Source organism: Ixodes scapularis, unplaced genomic scaffold, assembly GCF_016920785.2.
Source record: "Ixodes scapularis isolate PalLabHiFi unplaced genomic scaffold, ASM1692078v2 PGA_scaffold4__175_contigs__length_147842914, whole genome shotgun sequence".
In the NCBI taxonomy this organism is placed as follows: Eukaryota; Metazoa; Arthropoda; class Arachnida; order Ixodida; family Ixodidae; genus Ixodes; species Ixodes scapularis.
The window spans coordinates 3,457,934-3,475,958 of NW_024609879.1; the positions used below are offsets into that span (position 1 = coordinate 3,457,934).

At 43.9% G+C, this 18,025-nt stretch overlaps 1 protein-coding gene and 1 pseudogene across 1 annotated transcript in view; one reads left to right on the forward strand and one right to left on the reverse strand.

Annotated features, from left to right (window-relative positions):
* LOC8052975 (synaptotagmin-5) overlaps positions 1-18,025 on the reverse strand; it is a 141,862-nt gene that overhangs the window by 92,464 nt on the left and 31,373 nt on the right. Inside the window, exon 2 of the mRNA XM_029993553.4 lies at positions 13,199-13,451. Coding sequence (XP_029849413.1) covers positions 13,199-13,417 — 219 coding nt within the window. The 5' untranslated portion in view covers positions 13,418-13,451. The remainder of the gene's footprint in view (positions 1-13,198; positions 13,452-18,025) is intronic.
* LOC115331436 overlaps positions 1-18,025 on the forward strand; it is a 114,506-nt pseudogene that overhangs the window by 35,885 nt on the left and 60,596 nt on the right.

An 18,025-nucleotide genomic window follows, 5' to 3' on the forward strand; every position in this document is an offset into this window, starting at 1 on the left:
CAAACAAAACAGTCTGGTACTCAACCCGATTAAAACAAAACTGATATCTTTTTCAAAAAAAAAATTCCCGTAATACTTTTCATTATACCTTGGAAAAGTGCTTGGTTGAGCGCATTTTAGGTGGTGCGAGATTCGGGCGTATTCTTAGATAGTGAACTGAAGTTCTCTGAACATGTGGCATTTTTAACCGATGCACGTTACCGCACCTTGGGAGAAATCACGAGAATGACTCGCAACTTTAACACTTATTCTTGCTTTCTATTCCTTCATCAGTCGCTCATCTGATCTAAGCTAGACTTCGCTAGCATTATATGGAATCGTTTAAACTAGACAAACGCAACGGAACTGGAAAATGTACAGAAAAAGTTTGTTCGAGTTCTCTATGATCGTTATTTTAACAGGCGGATTTCCTTCAGCCATGAGCGCTTATTAAATATTTTACATCTTCATTACCTGTCGACAAGGAGGCAGACACGGGATTTTGTGCTTCTACACAAATGTCTTCACGGTTTTATTGATTGTCCCCAAACTAACCTCTTCTGTTTTTATCGCCGTGCCAAGCAGGGCGCTTCGCCCTCATCGTGTATTCGGCTGCTCTGAGCCAAAGAGCATGCGCCCCGTGGGACGTATTCAATACGCTTTTGACATGTGGAATGCAGTAAACACGCCGGAGGCAGATATTTTTGAGTGTGAAAATTTTAGCATGCGAGCACTGACCAAGCTTGTTTAATGGAATGTTTCCTTTGTTGGCACTTTTGAAACAATATAGTTCGGGAGACAACCTTCTACACATCAGTCTTTGCAATGTCGGAGATCACATTTTTTTGTTCTTACACATTTAAACTTTAAAGGGGGGGTGCAACGATTTCCGGACTTCGGTTAAAGATTTTTGGAAGTTGCCCTCTGACACTTCTAAAGTAAAGAACAGAAAACCGATTGCGCCTGCGTGTCCTAGTTGTTGCTTAAAAAAATGAATATTGGCATTTCGGGCACCCCTCAACTCACTCCCAGTCTTCAGTGTCTAACCTGGTCGCACTCCCAGTGACGTCATTCGGAGTGCCGTGTAGCTTCCCGTGTGCTAACCATACCTCGGCAAACCTCACTCATGAGGGCCCTCACTCACCCTTACTCACCCTCATCTTCACAGGTGAGGTGAGGGTGAGTGAGTTTCTGAACCAGGAAAATTCATGAGTGTGAGGGTGAGTGAGGGCCGTGAGGGCCGTGAGGGCTCTGATGGCGGTGAGGGCCGTGAGGGCTGTGAGGGCGGTGAGGGCCGTGAGGGCGGTGAGGGCCGCGAGGGCCGTGAGGGCCATGAGGGCCATGGGGGCGGTGAGGGCGGTGAGGGGTATGAGGGCCATGAGTGCGTGAGGGGCGTGAGGGCGGTGAGGGGCGTGAGGGCGGTGAGTGCGTGAGTGGTGTGAGGGCGGTGAGTGCGCGAGGGGTGTGAGGGCCATGAGTGCGTGAGGGCAGTGAGTGGCACGAGGGCCGTGAGGGCCGTGAGGGCGGTGACTGCATGAGGTGTGTGAGGGCCATAAGTGCGTGAGGGCGGTGAGTGCGTGAGGCCCCCTTCAGATCGAGCATCTTTCTCAGCGATTTTGGTGGTAATGGCGGGTTGTTCTCTAGCTTTCCCTAGATCGACACGAATTGCCGAGATCGGGTCCGGTTCGAAATAAGTAACTCGGAGCAATTCGAATGCGTTTGAAGCGGCTGCATCCAATCAGGGACACAAAATTTTCACGTGATACATCGTGCCGGTGATGATGACACCGAAAGACTTGGTTCTGGTTTGAAATCGATCGTTTTTTTTTTTGGAAATAAACTGTTTCAGAAAGGTGCATTAGTATTCTTAACGAGATTTAAATGCATAACTTAACATAGACCCCAATGTTGTGTCATGAATTCAATATTTTCTTACTTATCCTTCGCAGATTGTTACTACCAATCAAGCTAATTCTTGTACCAGCCCTGTAACTTCTGGTCTTCCACAAGTGCCCGTTCTAGGGCCTCTTTTATTTCGGATTTATGTTAACGATTTGCCAATGTGTGTATTCTCATCCATTAGTTTTTTCGCCGACGACTTTGTAATCTACCTTGAAGTTACTAGCGAATCTGATGCCGCACTTCTTCGAGGTGACCTTCGTGCGGTATCCGAATGGTGTAACGTGTGGCAAATGTCTCTTCATTATTAAAAACTGTAAATCTATGAGGGTGTCTCGTGGAAATACGTCACCATCATCGTACTCAATTTGTAACACTCCTCTGCAGTTTGTGCCATCTTATGATTATCTTGGTGTACATATTACTTCTAACACGTCATGGAAAGCTAATCCTGATCACATCATCGCTGGTACGACTTTTATGCTTGGGTATATAAAATAGGAAACTTATATTCATCCCCTATGTCCTTAAAACTAAGTTTATGCAAAGCACCAGTTCGCTCAAAACTCGAGTATGCCGCAGCAATCTGCAATCCCGATCTCATAACGCTCGTGAATCACATCGACGCCATGCATAATCGTGCAGAGCGTTTCACTTTCAGTAACTATCATCGCACGGGTGGTGTCTCATCAGTGAAAACCACTCTATCAAAACCTCTTCTTTCACAGCGCTGAAAAATATCAATCTGTCTTTTTTTACAAAATTCATAACTTAAACGCATCACTGAGGGACTCAATGTTTCTCACCTTAATTTTTATTTCGCAGCGCGTCGATTACCACTTTAAGGTGATTGACGCGCTGCGGAACCTCACTGCAAAACCTAAGCGTACATTCACTCCTTCATTCCTAGAACGCCTTCTGATTTAAACCACCTTCCCGCAATTTTTAGTAAATATACCATCAATTGATTACTTTACAGCTGCATTGATTAATCACTTTTGCTAAAACATATTAGGCTGAACCATTTTTTATTTCCATCAGTAGTGTATTGTTGGCCGTTCTTTTTTTGTGTGTTCTTGTGTATGTTGTTTTTACCCGCACCCCTCTGTAATGCCCTCTGGGCCCTGATGGTATTGAGATAAATAAACAAAACCTGTTCAACTTCCCTTTAACGAGCATTTACGAGTGGCCAATTGTATCAACAGCCTTTGAGAAATCTAAAAAGAAAGCTGAAAAAATCTATTTTTAATGTCAATAGCCCTGTTCACGATACCCGGTAAATTTTCATACAACACGGCTGTACTCTTTCTTTCTCTGAGGCTGTCCTGAGAGTCCTTAGCTAAAATCAATTTTTCACAAAATGAATTTCTTATTTTGGTGATACACTTTTTTATAAAGTGAAAAACCATTGCAATAACCAATGACGGTCTGTAGTTCCGCATGTCATTTCTGTTCCCCCCTAAACAATGGGCGTACACACTCCTTTAAGACATAACGGGATGACAACTGTAGAAAATATACAGTTTAAAAGTGCCAGTAGTTTTGGTTCTTCAAGGCTGCTTGCATTATCTCTAACACGAATCTGGTCAATACTCGAAGGATGTTTTTATCTACATAGTATATATGATATCGCGCAAGTCTGCTACAGTCTTCGAGGGTGGATATGCAGATTTCATATTTGGTTTCTGATTAGGTCCTTCGGTTTGCCTTTTGAAAGCTAATCTTAACTCTAAGGTCGTCTACAACCTTCACGAATCTGCTCTTGAATGAGTCACATAACGAGACCACATCGTATAATTCGCCAAAGTGTCTACAACTTGTATTACCAATAGTAGTTGTTTTTACCATTAACAGACTCACAAAGCTCCTTGTTTCTTCAGGGCTATCTTTCGTGCGTGTTTTGAAATTTTTTTCACATAATAACTGCGTTATGCTACCCTTAATTTAGTGGAGTGGAGGGAGGGGTCGATCGGTGGCTCAGTGGGCTAGTGCACATTAGCTCGGAGACCATGGAGCGAAAGCTCGCACTGCGGAACCCAGGGATTCTGGATTCAATCCCAAACCCTGCCCGTTTCGATCTGGATGAGCATGTACTGGCGTGCAGCCGTGTATCGCTACTGCATGGTGCACGTTCAAGACCCCAGGCTAGCAGTTGTACTGCACTGGCTAAATTTATCATCTATCATTTGGCGTGGGACGAGACGAGCGACGGCGACCCGCTTCGCTGTCACTCGGTCAGTCGCGCGACGAGGCATATTGTGTGAAAGCGACGGGAGCAAGCGACTAAGGCAATGAGCGACGTTTTCTAAAAATCCAGAAACCGAGCGACGCGACGCGCGATATTCAAAAATCTCCGTAGCTTGCCGCTCTCTCGTCGCTGTCGCTCGTCTCGTCGCCCGCTAAATCGCTTACATGCGGTTCAGCCTTGATTTGCCGATTGTGCCCGCGTGTGGCGGTTACGGGAACTACGGTGACACGTCGCAGAGGAACATGTAGAAGGAAAAAAAAAAAAAACCTTTCCCCTCCGCTGCTACAGCCGCCGTCAGCCCCGTGGCGAACCAGTTTTTGTGTCGATCGCTCGCCGCAACCTTGGTTGGTTGGGTTGGCACATAAAATCTTTCCAATGAAGATGGGTGGTTTCATCTCAAATAGCGCAGGCTAAAAGGGTCTACATAATGGAATTAAACAGCGCGAAGATAGAAATAGGAAGAGACAAACCAGACACCACAGAGCGCTGACTCGCAACTACGGCTTCTTTACTCAACGAAATAGAGAAAGACAAAGAGGAAGAAAAAGGTAAAAATATACAGAAAAAGAAGACGAAAAAAGACATTGCTGTACGCAATCGCACGGGAACCTTTCACCCATGGTAGCTGACTACGGCACGTGCTGGACCCTCATTGTCAACTTCAGGAATTCCAGCTCCTTGCCTGACAACGCCACTGATGCTGCGCTGATACACTTTTTTCCTCTACTCTGGATGTGGAAGGCCTCCAGCACCTCGCATGTCACTTTGTCCCTGTGTTGTCCCAAGATGGTGGTGGCACTAAAAAACGGCTCGCACAGGCACTCTTTGCAGTGAACCGATAGGTGTCCTCCCACTGTCGCTCCGAGGGAGTACCTGTGTTCGCGGAGCCTTTCATTCAGGCACCGTCCCGTTTGTCCCACGTAGGTGCAACCGCACGAGAGGGGGATACTGTAGACTACTCCCGTGGCACATGGGACGAACGGCCTGGCGTGCTTCTTGCTACACTTGTTTCTTGCGATTCCCACTGCCTTCGCCTGAACTCTGGGGCGGTGCCTGGATGAAAGCCTCCGCGAACACAGGCACTCCCTCGGAGCGACAGTGGGAGGACACCTATCGGTTCACAGCAAAGAGTGCCTGTGCGAGCCGCTTTTTAGTGCCACCACCATCTTAGGACGACACAGGGACAAAGTGACACGCGAGGTGCTGGAGGCCTTCCACATCCAGAGTAGAGGAAAAAAGTGTATCAGCGCAGCATCAGTGGCGTTGTCATGCAAGGAACTGGAATTCCTGAAGTTGACAATGAGGGTCCAGCACGTGCCGTAGTCAGCTACCATGGGTGAAAGGTGCCCGTGCGATTGCGTACAGCAATGTCTTTTTCGTCTTCTTTTTCTGTACATTTTTATCTTTTTTCTTCCTCTTTGTCTTTCTCTTTTTCGTTGAGAAAAGAAGCCGTAGTTGCGAGTCAGCGCTCTGTCCTGTCTGGTTTGTCTCTTCCTATTTCTATCTTCGCGCTGTTTTATTCCATTATGTACAACGATTACCGACTAGCCCAGCTTTCAACCTTAGTAAAAGGGTCTAATTCTAATGTTAACAAAAAAAAATGTTTTGGGAGCATTTCTCAAATGAAGGAGGGCACAAACGGCATGTCCCCCAGAATTTTTTTTGTTCTCGAGTTAGGAAGCGTAGAAGACGCAGTGGCAGAAACAAGTATTTTGCCTGCCGTCGCGGGTCGCGTGTTTGACATCCTTTGCTGCCGCTACGGTTTTTCCTCCACCATCTTTTTCCCCTTATTTAATAGGTACTCCAAAGATACCAGACATGTACGAGTTACTCAAAAAAAGTAATTAAATTAGGTTACTGAGTATTGACGCCAAAAGTAATTTAAGTAGAGTAGAAATTACTCAAAAAGAAAGTAATTGAAAAAATTACTAATTACCGTAAAAACGTAGCGAATTACTTTTGACGTTACATTTATATGTTTTTTTTTATGGTAAGAAAAGTACAGAGGTTTTGATCTGTTGCGAAATTGTGCTAGCCAAATATGAATCGGCTTTTTTTTTCACAGAAATGCTTTAATAGCTGGTTCTGCTTCGGCGTGGCTTATTGTTTTGTACTTTCTTGTTTGTTTGGTCAATGATGTACTGCGAATGTGTCATTTTTACTATGAGGCTAAGCACTCTCTGAGGTTGATTTTGCAGACAATGTTGCTTGTTTAGAGCGTTCCGTAAAGTATATCTAAAAAGTACTTGAAATAAAGTACACAGTAAATGATAGGTTATGCACTTCAAGTAAAGTAGTAAGCGCACTGGCTGCAATGTACTTGAAGTAACGTATATAAGTACAATACATTTCAAGGCAAAGTACAAGCACCTTTAACACAATCTTTTATGATGCCCTTTCATTCCCTATACAGTGTTTTTTTTAACTAGTATGCATTGCTTCAGGGTAATCGGAGGTGCATCAGGTTTTTACGGAAATGGCAGCAAATATTGTATAAGGTCAAGTCGCCGCAGAGTAGTTGTTTTACTCTCGCCGACGAGCTATTTGACACAATCAATTTATAAAACACTTATTTCCATCGGTTTTGAAGCCGCCATTACTTCACTCAGAGAAATTACCACATAACGTCTAAAAAAAGCGCGTCTTCACACGACGATACCGCCATTTTTTTGTTTTCAAATTCGAAGAATGTACATTGAAGTCGGGAGTTTTACTTTCCTCAGAAAATACAAGTACATGCTCAGGGAATTTAGTAAAGTACAAATTTTCTAAACAGTACTACTTTAAGTACCATGTACATGGAGTACTTCCCAACACTGCTTGTATATTATTTTTTTTTTTTTATAAAATGTTGGGGGAATTACTACAGCTTTCTCGAACGATCTTCGAATCTTTGAAGATCTGCATATTCAGAGTTTTGGGAGGAGAGGCAACACGAAAAGGTAATCTTTACGTTGCCTTTTAGCACGCGATTCTTCGAGCACAGCACAAACTACGGGAGCACCAGATGAGTTTCAAAGCAGGTGCTGCATTTTGGTGCCTCCATTTATTGAGGATGCAGTATGTGCACCTCCTTTAGTGGGCAAGAGTTTCAACGTTGGGGAGAAGCGAGTACTAGCCCTTTCTTCAACTGAGCCAAGTCTTCTTGAGCTTCGAAACATAGAAATGCCAGTCATCGGCGCTAATCTTGCAATTACTCGGCCTCTCTTGCGTCACGTCTGATTGCTCCCCGCGCCTCGAAGCAGTGTTGCTGCAACCCTATTTTTGTAGATTTTTATTTTTTAAATTTCTTTCAGATATAATAGTCGACTACAGAAAAAAAATAAAAACAATCTAGAAATGAGATATTTAGGCTTTGTGTCCTCTGAGCCGCAATCGTATGAACTGTAGTGCTCATTTGACTAAAATAGAGCAACCTTCCGGCATTGTGCGCCCTTACGATTTCGAAAACATGTCTTTTATTTTGTTTACGCTTTCAAAAACGAACGTAAAGTAGGATCTCCGATCGCAAAGTGATAACCCTAACTCTTCCGGTAGGTAATATGCGTAACTCGGGTTTCAATGTGATTAGGGTACCGCTTTACCAGAAAGCGGACGATGCGCGTACCATAGACGATCCTAAGATGTCACAGGAGAAGACTTTGTGTTGGAATCATTTTCAGCGAAACGTAGAACAAATGTGGCTTTATATTTTAAAAATTGCTGAAAGTTGTGTCAAGCGATATATGACTTTTCGTCACAAGACCAATGTAAATAATCCATGGATCACGAGAGACACACCCCATCTCAAGAGAAGAATTGCCCGAGCGAAAAATACTATTAAAGAATAGGGAGAAGGAGCAGCTGGACAAGACATGCAGCATTTATTCCTTCAATCGAAAACTTTGATACTTAAAGGGACACTGACAGGGTATTTATGCTCGCCGAGGTTTTTAGTTGTACGTGACATATGAGAGCCCAACTACCCAGAACAGAATTTGCGGCTCGAAATTCGGTTTCTTTCCGCCCGAAAACCGCCGATCAAGAACTGGCCGGTTCGAGTCGCGCTCACTCTCTTTCCCATGGTCACGGGTCGTTTTCTAAGTTTTAAACAAAACCACCAAATTTAATCAAAGTCGTTTGTCATTGAAGGCACACACTCAATATTAAAAATAGAAACAAATATGAAACCGCTTTTGTGTGGCTTCTAAAGAGCTGCAAATAGGTTATTGAAAAAAGAAGTTGCACAGAGAACCGGAAGCATTCTGTGCGTGCGTCGTTTCGCGTATCGTGGGATTCGTGGGGACGTCGATGGCAGCGGACAACGGGCGTGGGACCTCTACTTCAAAACTGTCGTTCGCGGTACCAGCGAATTTTGTATTCCTGTGAAAGAGGAATTTTGGAGCAATCAAAAGAATCGGTATTCGTCCCCTACGACACCCCCGACCCCCGAGTCGATTTGTAAGGAGACGTCACCGAGCTTTCGCCCTTTCTCGTGGCTGAAGGCATCGCTCGCGCAAACGTCGAGCACGAAGTGCGTACTATAGAGTTGAATATGCACGCGTACGATTTCTTTACTAGGTGCGAATGTGGCCAATGCGTGGTGCTGCCCGACTTCGACCCGGGAGTGCGTTTGCTGGAGGAAAATAGGCAGCAAACTTTCCAACCTACAGTACCGGCTGCATTATTATTAACGAAAGAGTTTCCCCAGTAGCTCAGTGGAAAGCTGTCCGCTTCACACGCTGCGGAACCAGGTTATATCCCTAGCGCGGACTTACCGCTTTTTTTTTTTTTTTTCAAACATTCTGCAATTTTTACACTTCTTTTTTTTTTTTAAATTATCACTGAAAAAAAATGTGGACGAAATGTCGTTGAACTCAATGTAATCACATTCCAAAAAATGCAAGGAACGCCTTCCGAGGTGCCAGTAATGTTCTACAAGAATTTCAGCCAGCCATTGGTCCCGATCCCGTTGATCTTTCGAAAACTTGTGCAGACACTGCCGCACAATGCCACTTTTTTTCGTACGCAGTTCATGTGAGGCAGCTCTTCACGCAACATCTTTTGGGCATTCTTTTCGGAGCCGATCACAGAAATTCACCACGGGCACTCACTACTCAACTCCAACTCTTCAATGTACAAAAGAACTTATCGTGAAGTACAGAACAGCGAGCGGAACAAACCTAAGTGCAAAGGAATCGCACGACACACGGTTCCCCGCCACACATGTCGTCTGCTGCGCGCAAAAAAAAATAATAATAATAACGATGGGGAAAAAAAGCACACGGTTGGATGTAGCCACGTGACTTCCGCCACTCACTCTCTCCTCTCCACTTCTCCGGCCCCCATGCGCGGATTTCGGTTTTGGTTTCGAGCAGTTGCGTTTTTTAGCTTTATTTAAAATATACGTGACTCTGTTGCAAAATATTAATTGGCTAGTCCTCCGACAACCATAATAAAACGCCTGGCAAAAAATGAAAAAAAAAATTGGGGGGTGTCAATGTTTCTTTAAATCAAACCATTATTGTTTTTTAACATTACGTTGGGCTAGTTTTTTTTTTTTTTTTTTTTTTAAAGTGGGCCACAGAAGTTCTGGCGGTACTATCGCTTGAGAAAAATAAAAGTTTGCACTCATCAATTTCTCCTAACGAAGTCAACTCATTCTTTGAATCGGTATTTGCCAAAGATAAGAGTGAGCTACCCCAGTTCGAGGACATTTTCTCCCCTAGGATTGAAGAGACTAGAATGTCGGGATCGGGCGCTTTAAATTTGCTGAATCATGTTGAGCCGAAAGAAATTCCAGGTCCCGACTCTTTGCATAATGCATTTTCACGGAAGTATGCAGGGTGGATGTCAAAAGATCTTCATATATATATATATTTTTTTTTTGCAATTTCTCTTAAATATGAAGTTTTGCCCACGCATTGGAAAACAGAAAAAACAATTCCCAATCATAAATCTGGTGACCGCAATCAACCGATCAATTACAGACTGCTGTAAACTACTTGAACATATACTATTGAAGCCTATGATAGAATACCTCGAACCAAATAATATTCTGGTCGAGTGCCAACACGGCTTCAGAAAAGCCCCATCGACTGTCACGCAGTTAACAGAAGCCGTACACCGGTTTGCTACTACAATAAATATACGGGAACAAACAGGTGTTATATTTCTAAAATTTTCTAAAGCTTTGAACGCTTTTCACACCCCAAACTTCATTGTGTATTGGCATAATGCATTACTGCTGACAAATGAATGGCCTAACCGATGGCAAATGCAAATAATTAATTACAAAAGAGCAGTAATGGCCACATTTTGGAAAAATAATCCACTGCATTTTTATTACACTGTGAACATGAAAAATATAAATTATGTGTAGACCATTATAAATGCATCGGCATTACGTTTAATGTAAAACTGACTTGGAATCAACATTCTGATCAAATTGCGAACAAGGCTAGATGTAACCTTTTTACGCTTAGACGTACCCATAAATTTGCAGAAAGCGAGACAAAGACTATAGCATATTGCCGCGCGCGCAGCAAGCCACGCGGGTAGCACGCCCGTGACCGAATGGTTATCGTGCTTGGCTCCCACGCAAAGGGCCGAGGTTCGATGCCAGGGAGTGGACGCACCTTTTTGTTATTTCTGTAGATGTCGTGTTCTGTTGTATTCGAGAATTTTATTGCTTATTTGAGGTCCGAATGTTCTACGCGCCGAACCTTCTACGACGATTGTTCTAGAAACCCAAGTGTGAACACATAAGGGGCTCCGTGTGGCGAGCCGGGTGAGTCTCGCCCCAGCGCTCTATCCTGCTGTTTCGCCGACATCGATGCCTGCGACGCTAACCTTACTCTATTTTGTTTTGGGCACAAGATCGTCCCACTAAACGTTCAGTATTTTTCAGTCATCCGTCGCCTGATCAATTGTCATTGGTAACAATATAAAACACTAATTAAACAAATGCTGGTGTACGTGGACTGGTCCCCCCCCCCCTCCCCATCCCCATCCCCCCCCCCCCCCCCCCCCCACACACACACACACGGTGCGGGCACGAGCACACATGGAGGCGTCCAAAAGCAAGCTCTTAGTTCAACTTCAGCGTATTTAGAAACCGGAATGCTAAAAGGCGCTTGTTTACGGACGCCAATATGAATGCGTTGGAAACTAGGGCCATAATTCATGAATTAAAGCATCTATATTTCTTTATTTACAAGTAGTTTAATATTCATATTGAACAATATATCACTTTTTTCATCAACCGGATCGGCAAGGATCAACCATACCAGATGAATTCAGCAATACAGGTTTGAGCACAATGTTTTCAACTGTTAATTTTTCACTCGAGAAATTCAAGCTTGTAATCTACTGTCAAATGAAATTGTCACGCGTTCATCACTCACCAGTTTCGATAACGCACTTTATCAGATATATGTTCAGGTCGCATTTTGGGTGTTTATTCATCGCGTGTATCTTATAAAAACTTCAACTCCTGCTCAGACTTTCAACTGAGAGCTGCAGCATCGAAACGATATATAAATAAAAGGCGGCAGTGCCTTGTCCCCGAACATGCCACGCTGAACGCCGAAGTCCCCGAACATGCCACACCTCAAGTCGCCAACAGCTCAACCTCATCCCGTGGCTCGTTAGCAGCCCCACCGCTCGAGCACCCGGGACACCCAGCGCGCTCCAAGACTATACGAGCTAATACGTGTCTTAAATTAAGTTTTTTTTTTTTTTGTAATTCCTTTATTCTGTCTTTGTATATGTTCGAGCACTTACATTTTTACCCTTTCTAAAAGCCTGTTGTTTCAAAATTGTTTTTTGTCAATAGAACGTTCTTTCATGTATCTTTCGAACAGCCTGTAAAACTTTCTTACGGGAGTCCCACCCCCGAAAGTATTTAATTTACATCTTTATTCTTTAAATAATTAGATATGCTGTTATACAATATGCTGTACCAAATTATGTACCCAAAATTTACTTTACTGCAAAAACTATACGTGTACTCCATGTAACTACAACCGAAAGGATCATGCTCATTTCCTGGGCAACAATACTTACAAATGGAGCACTCCTTCAATTGCCGGGGTTCGTAATGTCGAGAACCAGGTTAAAATAAAATACTTAAACTGGCATAATGCAAACATGAACTTTTTCGTATGTTTTTTTGTGATCTCTTTCGCGGTTAAGCGCGAAGCATTGCATCAGTATTTAACTATTACCATTTCAAAAACCACCGCTATGGTAGGGACAGCTAGGAGCAAGGATATCTCGAAAAAGCTGAAAGTACAAAAAGCGTACTGGTAACTCATGTTACATAAAAAATGGCTTAGAAAACGTTTACGTCAGCTCACACAGAACTCCGATACAAGGTCCCTTAAAACTTCATGCCCACATTACGGTCCGACGAGTGTGGCTTTTCCGATTTCAAAGAATGACGAAAAATAATTTAATATTCCACCAGAAAAGGGAAGTGGGAGGCCACAATTGTGTCAGATATAAAAGAAGCATTTCACAGAATAATTCTCAACTTTAAAATGCGTGTCAAATACAAAAAAAAAAAAAATAAAAACAGAAACATTGCTGCTCAACGGCCATCGCCAGAGTCACCCCTGAAGAAGAGTAGAGTAGGCATCGAAACGTAGGGATCCCAATAAGGGTATGGTTAGACGCTTCCCATTATTAATTTTTCCACCCAAACAAACTGATCTCAGTCCAATATCTACGTTCAAATCAATTCGTGTCATTGCAAAAGAGAAATAAAAAATGCGTGCTTGACAAGATGTTGCACAAAAATATTTCAAGAAAAATCAAAGCAAAGATTAAGAAAATTTTAGACTGTACGGTTGCAAAAAGAACTTTACAGCTAGAGAAGTGAGCTTTCTAGTTGCCCTAAAACATTTGAGCCAAGCCAAAGAGGCACGCAGCTTTCCGCTGTCCGTATACGGCAAGAAATCGTGTCTCACTGGATGTACGCGAATCCCGGATGAATGCTGACGGAGCACTCGTACCGAATTTCTGCCCCGCCATCCCATAGCTGACGAAGAAAATGCATCGTTACGAGCTGTTTACTTCACCCAAGGGTACCTGTTGCTGGGCCATGGAGGACTGCGCCTCACCGACCACCAGTAGCCGTTGCTTCCGTCCGTCGGGGCAAACTCCAGCGGCCCCAGCAGTTCCCGGAAATGACGTCAAAAGCGAAAGCTTCTGACTGCGAGAGTAGAACCGGTAGAAGACGACGGACACAATGATAAGTAGCGCCAGTCCCACCGCAGCGGCCGCACCAAGAACCGAAGGCGTCACCATAACTCGGCTGCTTCCCCAAACGGCACGTTGCAGTCTGTAAAGAAGAAAGGCGGAAACTTATTTTTGCAATATATAGAGGGAATTTCGTGAAACAATATTGGTACAAATGGTACACAAAAGGTAAAATGTTTCGGGTACTCATCAACTGTGCCTTTATTCCTACGGTTCTTAGATGTTCTGAGAAAAACGTTAGAAATAATTTCTGTGGAACAACTACAGACATCGTCCTATTCCTCGGAAACACTAGAGGGAAAAAAAGGTAATAGTAAATATTAATAGATACTGTCATCGACAGGCCAAAAACTCAGAGGCGAATTCGCCTCAAAGGGGTGCATATCATACTTCCAACCAACCGCTTTCAGTACTTTTTTGACGTTAGTGACGTCAAGGCTTTACGAACGAATGACGCGCGCTGTTGGTGATGCTGGCGCCGGTGTCGTGGAGGGACGCCCGCTGCTCACGATGACAGCAGAATACATGGGGGTTTTGGAAATATTGGCACCCTTGAAAACGGCGCCGGCTACTCGACCTCTTGAAGATGAAAAAGAAAACGAATTATGATGGTGTAAGAGAGGCCACGAGATGAGAAAGAAAAGGGTAATAAGGTATATAGCATAACTAGTTGATAGTTGCACATTATTAGGAGAAACGGTGCTGCAAGAGAAGGACAAAGAGAAGAAACATGACCTACTGGATTTCTCCTGTCCAGTAGTTTATGTTTCTTCTCTCTGTCATTGTCTTCTAGTGTTATTTCCCCTAATCATGTACACGAAGGGAAAGGAAAGGATGCATGAGCACGAATGATACCGAACGATTTGTAATGCTTTCTGATTAAATCAGCTTTTTTTTTCCTAATCCTAACATGGCGCAGTCGACCCCGACAAGAATCACAGGTACGTGTTAGCTAAGGCACACGACCCAAGCAAGACATGGCCGACTGTACAAACGATGTCGCGGAGCGCTATAAAAAGCTCCAAATAGCTTACGAGAAGATTGAAACTGATATGACCATGATAAAGAAGCAGCTGTGTCAAAGTCAAGAGAAACGCCCGTCCGCAGGTTCAGTGCCGCAAACACCGGACACAGTTACAGATCTTGGGACGCAACAGTCAACGTTCCGACGGTCCACCAGGCGACCAGCCGAGAGCCTGCGATCTCTACCGCCAACGCGCTTCTCGCCATCATCGCAGGGACTCAACAAGGGATCGTGGAGTGCGTATTGGCAAACTCACGTCCCCTCGAAGTGCACTCTACGATTGACACGTCATCCGCCATACCCATTTACACCAAAGATATCGAGGCCAACATTTCTCAATGGCTTGAAGAGGTCGATCACGTTGCTTCTCTTGAACATTGAACGTCATCCCTCATCGTGCTAAATGCGTACGCATTCAGCATGGTGAGGAGTCAACGTCGAGTCAACGTTGACTCGACTCAGAGGACCTGCTAAGGGCTTGCAGACAGCATATGGTAAATTGATTCGTGACTAGGAAACGTGGGAGCAAGCTCTCTTCGAACGCTCTAAGAGGAAGATGACCATGCAAGACTTCATCGAGTACGAGGCCCAACGGAAACTTCTACCCAGCGAAACTATCGTGAAACATATTTACGCCAAGAAAGCCATGCTACAAAAGTCACCGTATGACCATGCAAGACTTCATCGAGTACGAGGCCCAACGGAAACTTCTACCCAGCGAAACTATCGTGAAACATATTTACGCCAAGAAAGCCATGCTACAAAAGTCACCGTATGAACGACCTTGCCATGCAAGGTCGTTCAGATTCTTTCTCCAGAAAGAATCTGAACGACCTTGCATGGCATTGCCGACGACAAATGGGCGAAACCTCTGGCGTCCCACAATCGCGGGTCGGTGCTCGAACTTATCGACAAAGCAATGTGCATGGATAGCCGATGGCCACTCCAAACCTAAAAAAGGCAACTCCGCAAAGAAGGAACATGAAGAGCTGTACCGAAGAACAGCTGCAAGCTTCAAAGATAATGCACAACGTAACTCAATTAAATGCTACAACTGTGTCAAGCTGGGAAATTTCTCAAGAGAATGTCGTATTCCGAAGACACCCGCCACTTTTCGGGCGGAAGAAAGATGCAGCACACACAGTCGGACGACGCCATCTCCAAGACGTCTAGAACAAGATTATGACGAATGCCGAAACCGTACCACCATGTCAAGAAACGTTCACTGCTTCCTATGCAAGCGGGGACGACCTACCCATTGTTCATGTCACAATTGCCTCAGACACAACTGTGAAAGTGCTCATGAATACGGGCGCAAACGTCTCAATCATTCGCTTTAAAGCCATTCCGCCCAATTCAAACGTCACAGTGCAATCTTATGATCTGAAATAAACGTTCTTGGAACACGAGTAAGACCCGAGAAAGCCACAGCTTTGACTATCACTGTAGGCGTTACTCAGGTTCGGTTACCCGAGGTGTTCGTCACGGAACTATCTGCCCCTGTCGACATCCTTCATTGGATCAGATTGTAGACAACTTGCCAACGTATACGATACCTTTCACCCCAGCAACGACGTTGCGGTAGTTCACCTGTCTCATGGAAACACGCTTGAACGTTGCAGCCCAAGCATATCTAGTGAGCTAACGGGTGGAACACTCATTGCATCATTCTGTAAACGCTAACTTTTTATTGACACAGTTTCTGTGTGTGCAACGAAGCACGGGGATAGATTTGTGAAGCTAGAAACGCGAGAGAGTGCCCCAGGCACCGAACTTCTCGAGCATATCGAAATAGCCGTCAAATAAATGACTCAAGGTGCATCGGCCGATCAACGGAACCAGCTTCGTCACATACTTCTGAAACATCACTCAGCCTTTGTCGATGGCGAGAACAAAATAGGGCTATGCCCCCATTCTGAACATTCGATCGATCTGAGAGACAATATACCAGTCACACCTCGCCCTTATAGATGCTCTCCTCCTGATCGCCAATTTCTTAAAAGGGAAGTCAACGATCTACTACAAAAGGGCACTAAAAGAGAAAGTGATAGCGAATATGCATATCCAACGATTGTGGTCGATCAACCGCATCACACCACGACACCTCGACGAACGGCGAATGACTATCACAAGCTGAACGCAAAAACAATCAGCACTCCCTACCCCATAGCAATCAACGAAGATGTTCTTAGTGACGTGATGTCCGAAGGAGCGAAGTACTCACGGTCACGGATGTAAAGTCTTCCATTCTCACCATACGGGTTAAACAGAGCGATGTACACCCGTGAGCGATATGAAGGTGAACAGCCCTCTTATTGTTTTTGACGCTCCTGCAACTTTTTGAACAAGCTCTGTTCCAGAAGAGGGCCAGAACGCAAAGTGTAGACCCCAAGCCCCGTACCATTTGAGAGGTTGAGAGTTAATATAGCTTTAAGGAGCCGTAAAGCAGGCAAGAAACCAGGTGAGGTGTTTACCTTCATACTGCCGGCGGCTGTACACAGAACCACATTTGTTATCTCCCACGGAAAGTGTGAGTACCTGCGAATGGCATTTGGTTTCTGTAAAGCACCACAGACGATGCAAACTGTGATGCGTTGCAGCTTCCATGGACTGCCCCGCACCGCAGCCTACATGAACGACATTGGTCAAGCAGCCTCTTCAGTCGATGAGTCTCTTACTCTACGGAGGAGGCGCTAAAGCGCGTCATAACAAACGGGCTCCGTATGAACATCAAGAAATGCCAGTCCGTCTCTTCTAGAGTAATCCTTCTCGGCTACGTCATTACAAAAGAAGGAAGAGTTCAAGGTTCGGAATACACAGAAAGAATAAAACACTTGAAGGACGAACACAGACGCACACAGTTCTTTCAATGAGCAACGAACATTTATGAAATGCCCATGACACTACGACCGTGAATTTCAAAGAATTGAAATAAAGAGGGAGCGCAAAACTTTCAAAGAAATGAAATAAAGAGAGCAACAATTAAACGAAAATGCTCAAAATTAAAATAAAAAAAAAATAAATTAAAACTAAATTGCTCGAAAATTTTTAAAAGACCAAATTGGAACGATAGGACATTAATGGAAATTAGCCCCTGAATAAAGAAGAAAAGGAAGAACAATACGGAAATTGACCCCTGAATTAATAGGGAAAAAGGAAGAAGAAAAGAAAGGAAATTAGCCCCTGAAAGCGAGGAAAAGGAAGAAGAAAGGAATTTCCTTTTCCTTTCTTCTTCCTTTTCCTCGCTTTCAGGGGCTAATTTCCTTTCTTTTCTTCCTTTTTCCCCATTTATTCAGTGGTCAATTTCCGTATTGTTCTTCCTTTTCTCCTTTATTCAGGGGCTAATTTCCATTAATGTCCTATCGTTTCAATTTGGTCTTTTAAAAATTTTCGAGCAATTTAGTTTTAATTTTTTTTATTTTAATTTTGAGCATTTTCGTTTAATTGTTGCTCTCTTTATTTCATTTCTTTGAAAGTTTTGCGCTCTCTCTTTATTTCAATTCTTTGAAATTCACGGTCGTAGTGTCATGGGCATTTCATAAATGTTCGTTGCTCATTGAAAGAACTGTGTGCGTCTGTGTTCGTCCTTCAAGTGTTTTATTCTTTCTGTGTATTCTGTAGTTTTCAACGCG